Source organism: Gracilinanus agilis, chromosome 3 (genome assembly GCF_016433145.1).
Source record: "Gracilinanus agilis isolate LMUSP501 chromosome 3, AgileGrace, whole genome shotgun sequence".
In the NCBI taxonomy this organism is placed as follows: Eukaryota; Metazoa; Chordata; class Mammalia; order Didelphimorphia; family Didelphidae; genus Gracilinanus; species Gracilinanus agilis.
The window spans coordinates 595,835,504-595,840,315 of record NC_058132.1 but is presented as its reverse complement, the minus strand read 5'-3'; the positions used below and the strand labels follow the sequence as shown (position 1 = coordinate 595,840,315).

The following is a 4,812-nucleotide window of genomic DNA, read 5'->3' as shown; positions in this document are numbered from 1 at the left end:
TTTTGGGGGGGGGGCGCAGCATTCTGGTTGTGAAAAGAATGTTGTGACTTTTTGCTTTTCAATATATAAAATATTATCAAATACTTCATTCCCCTACCAAAAAAAATTTTTAAGTGGTGACTTGGGGAAGAGGGGAAGCAAAAGCTACTACTTAGCTTAGAAAAGTTATAGCTGAGGTATCCAGAGCAGCCGGTTTCTTTTTAGGAACTCTACCAGTTTTTTGTTTTTTTACGTTTATAATGGGATTTAAAATTATTGCCTCTCAAGATTTTCAAATGCTTATTTTATAGGACTTGAAAGGAGTAAGGGAGTGAAACAGAATTGGGGGGAGGGAGGGAGAGAATTGGATAGAAGAAACTAATGTCTGACCCTGGAAATTAACCCATCTGGGCTCCAGTTTGGCCCCAGTGAAAAGAGATTATGGTTTGACCACTGCTTGACAAGGACACTGCATGGGGTCCTCCCTTCTCCCAACAAAGCCGCAGCAGACACAGCTTTACCTTTCACCCGGGCACCACAGGAGTTAGACAAGCAACTTTCCTTGGAGCAGAGAGCCAACAGTTCTGCCCCAGAGTTCAGCCTCCTAAGAGGGGAGAGCCTTCAGAATCTGTTGTTCGGGATTTTCTTTGCTGGACCAATGTCCTACCGTATCTTTAAATGATTTTTAAATTATTATTATTCTCGTGGAAGTCTGTATCCAAAGGGTCTTTCCCCACCGCGATCTAAAAGTCTTTACATTCAAGGCTCCCTCGTTCGACCCACCCCTCCGCCAACGAAGACTGCACAATGTTCTTTGGTGAAGGTAAGGAGGGGAGGGAGTTCAAAACAAAACAAAAAACCCAAATGCGAGAAGTTCTTTCCCCGGCCTCTCCTCCACCCAGCAGCGGATTTGGAGGTGGGTGGGAGAGGAGGACGAAGGGGACCTGTTCATACTGCAGTCTCTCCTTTGCTGCTGTGACTGAGTCTGTGATAAAAGCGGCGCCAGGACTGCAGGGTCTTGCCCGACCAGATCCAGAAGCCGGTGGTGATGCCCACGATCATGGTCATCAAGTACTTGATCATGAAGACCGTAAAGTCCGGGCTCATAGGGGGGAAGTGGCCCGGGGGGCAGGGCACCGCATAGCTTTTACAAGTCTGCAGCAGCCAGGTGCGTTCCCAGTGCTCCCGGAACGCCTGCTCGTAGAAATAACAGGCCAGGACAATAGTGGCTGGCACAGTGTAGAGCACGCTGAAGACCCCGATGCGTACCATGAGCTTCTCCAGCTTCTCAGTCTTGGTGCCATCATGTTTCATGATGGTGCGAATTCTGAAGAGGGACACGAAACCCGCCAGGAGAAAGGAGGTGCCGATGAAGAGGTAGACGAAGAGAGGAGCCAGCACGAAGCCCCGCAGGGCGTCCACGCTGGACAAGCCCACGTAGCACACCCCGCTCAGTAAGTCCCCGTCCACCTGCCCCATGGCCAAAATGGTGATGGTCTTCACCGCCGGCACGGCCCAGGCGGCCAGGTGGAAGTACTGCGAGTTGGCTTCGATGGCCTCATGGCCCCATTTCATGCCGGCCGCCAGGAACCAGGTGAGGGAGAGTATGACCCACCAGATGGAGCTGGCCATGCCGAAGAAGTAAAGCACCATGAAGAGTATGGTGCAGCCCTCCTTCTTGGTGCCCTGCGCCACCGTGCGGTAGCCCTCGTCCGAGAAGCGCTCCACGCACACTGCCCGGTCCTCCAGAAGGAAGCCGGCCACGTGGGCCACAGCCACCATGAAGTAGCAGCCGGACAGGAAAATGATGGGCCGCTCCGGGTAGCTGAAGCGCCGCATGTCTACCAAGTAGGTGAGCACGGTGAAGAGCGTGGAAGCGCAGCATAGTACGGACCACACGCCCACCCACAGCCGGGCAAAGCGCCTCTCCTCCTCCTTAAAGTACATGAGCCCGTTGGCCCGACCCGGCTCGCACGGAGCCCCGCAGTCCCGCTCACCTAGGAAACGGTAGCCGAGATAGGGAGGCACCTTCAGCTGGCGGGGACAGGAGAAAGGAAAAGAAAGCCGTCCGGGCACATGGGGCTGAGCGGTGAAAGGCAGGTCCGGCAGGTAGGGCGCAGTTGGGTAGGCGGTAGGGCCTCCGCCCGCTCCTCCAGCACTGTCCGATGTGTTCTGCCCCACGCAGATCTCGCCCGCACCGTGCACAGGGAAGTTCTCGCAGCGGAGACGCTCGGGCCACTGGAAGCCGAACTTGTTCATGAGCGCCTCGCAGCCCTGGCGGGCCCTCTCGCACAGGGAGCGGCAGGGAGGGATGGCCTGCTCCAGGACGGTGCACACGGGAGCGTACATGGAGCACAGGAAGAAGCGCAGCTCGGGGGAACACTGCACCTTCACCAGCGGGTAGAACTGGTGCACCTCCAGCCCGGCGTCCTCCTGGTTTGTGTGGCCCAGCAGGTTAGGCAGAATGGTCTGGTTGTAGGCAATGTCCGTGCACAGAGGGATGGAGATAGGCTGGCAGAAGCCGTGGTCAGGCACCGAGATTCCTTTCTCGCCGTGGTAGGGCTGAGCCCCCGAGCCCGCCGGCAGCAAGCCCAGCAGCGCGGCGCCCACTAGGGCGCACAGGCCCAGCGAGGCGGAGGGGACGGCCGTGCCTAGGCCCAGCATTGCAAGCAGCGAGAGAGGCGCGCTCCTCACCCAGAGTTCGGGGAAGCAGGCTTAGGCGTCTGAAGAGGCGAGGAGGGGATCCTGGGGAGGCGTTGCCGCTGCTCCCCGCACATGAGAGTCCAGAGGCGGGTCGCCGAGAACAAGGGCAGGGGTCCGGGGGTAGGGAGGAAGGTGTCAAGCCAAGGGTGAAGCAATCGTCTCCCTCCCACCCGGGGCTGAGGTCTAATAAGCAGTCAGCCACCCGGGATCCAGAGATCGCTTCCCCACCAGTCCCAAGCTCTTCTGCTCTTCCTCGGGGCCAGCAGAGGAGAGATTCCCCTCCACCACCCCACCCTGCCAAGCCGGGACGTAACGGTTCGTTTTCTGGGTTGAGAAGCAACAAGCGCCTCCGATTACGTTCGAAAGTTTCCCGAGGTCCCTTTAATCTCCTCCTCCTTCCCGATCTTGTCTCCCTCTCTCCCCCTCCCCCCCAAAAAGCCCAAAGTCTGTCCCCGCCAAGCACAGGGCTGGAGCAGCCACTGGCTGACTCTGGCTGCAACCGCCGCCGCCGCCTCTACTCCAGCAGCTCCTCCTCCTTCTTCCTCCGCGGCCGCCTCCTCCTCCTCCTTCTCGCCTCGCCTCGCCTCTCTTTTCTCCAGCCGCTGTCTCCTCCTGCTCCTCCCTCTACTCCTAGCAGCTCGCGGCCCCACGAGCTCTGACCAAAGCTCCAGCTAAACGGATTATTCCTGCTTCGAGCTTTATCCGCGTCTTTCCTCGGAGAGTTCAATAAGTTTGGGAAATCCAATTACTGGGCGCCTCGGGCCTCCCCCCACTTCGATTCCTTCAGTGGCACCGGCACCGGGCTCGCGTGGCAGTCGGACGTGCAGCCCCCTAGGCCCTTTCTGCCACTCGGTCTCCGTAGCGGCTCCAGGCGCCACCTCCCAGAGCGGAGAAAGGATCCAAGGGTCCAGAGGAACGAATTCCAACTCGCCGCACTCCCCAAAGGAAGAGTATATCTCGCCGTGTTCCAAGGAGCCCCGCCTCTTTTGCCCCCCTCCACCCCATTCACAAACCACCAAGGGGGAGGGTCTCAGGGACCCAGCCAAATCCAATGGCAGCCTTTGTTTTCTCTGTAGCTTCCTCTCTATTGGTTAGAAGTCGAAAGGGGGCGGGGGAGGATTTAGGGGGAGGCTGGGTCTGGAGCGCTCTGGGCGGATTCCTTAGGGGAGGGGAAGGAGAAGGGGGGAAGGAAACTTTTAAGAAACTTTTTTTAATGTACCCCTAATTCTCTTTGGGTAAGAAATTCACTGTAAGGCAAATTGGGTTTCCACTTTTATCTTTCTTTGGGAAAGATTCATCTTCCTTCTAAGTATATTAAAATACACACTTAAAGAGTGCGGGGAGAATTATTCGTCTGAGATGGGAGAAGAAAAGGGTTGGAAGGGCTCTCCCTAGGAGAGTCAGGCTTGAGTGGAAGGGCCCGAGTCATGCTGAATAGGCTCCGAACTTAGGCGGGCGGGGTGGCTGGTTAGCCAGGACTATTCTAAAAGTGTAGGATTGGCTCAGTTTGGGAAACAGGAACCCTATTCGGATTTCTTTCTGCTTTAAACTCAGCACCCGGCCAACCACGTGAGACCACCAAATGTTCCGCTCTCCTCCCCTTTTTTTTTTCGGTCTTTTTTTTTTTTTTTTTTTTTTTTTTAAGGAATTTGGAGGAGGGAAGGAGAAAGTCTTTCTCCATAGATGAGGATCCTTGCTAGTCTCCAGGAGGAGCACGAGTATCCCAGCCCGGCTGGGGAAAGTCATTCTTAGTGGCAGGAGAGAGATTGATTTCTCTCCCCATCTCCCTCCTCCTTTTGGAGGAGAAACTCTTCGAGATGTAGTCTTCCTGTGGGGAATGCTGAGAGTTGGAATTCGTTTCTCCAGACCCCTGGATCCCTTAGCTCTGGGAGGTGGTGCCAGCTCCCTTAGACGGGAGAAATGCAGGAAGCTTTTCCCGATCCCCCTTAATTCTAATTCCTTTCTTCTGTTGATTACCTCCAATTAATCCCGTGTATAATAGCTTATTTGTACATAGTTGCTTGCTTGTGGTCTCCCCCTTTAGACTGTGTGCTACTTGAGAGCAAGGACCCTCCCTCCCTCCCTCCCTCCCTTCCTTCCTTCCTTTCTTCCTTCCTTCCTTCCTTCCTT

The 4,812-nt window shown here is 55.7% G+C and overlaps 1 protein-coding gene across 1 annotated transcript; it reads right to left on the bottom strand.

Moving 5' to 3' along the window:
* Positions 1 to 577: 577 nt before the first annotated feature.
* Positions 578 to 2,643, bottom strand: FZD7 (frizzled class receptor 7). Its single transcript, XM_044667464.1, has one exon. It carries the CDS (start codon positions 2,641 to 2,643, stop codon positions 928 to 930), a length of 1,716 nt encoding a protein of 571 aa, XP_044523399.1. The 3' UTR covers positions 578 to 927.
* Between the last annotated feature and the right edge of the window lie 2,169 nt (positions 2,644 to 4,812).

Excerpts from the sequence above, each read along its gene's own strand:
- FZD7 (XM_044667464.1), bottom strand. The coding sequence starts at position 2,643 with ATGCTGGGCCTAGGCACGGCCGTCCCCTCCGCCTCGCTGGGCCTGTGC.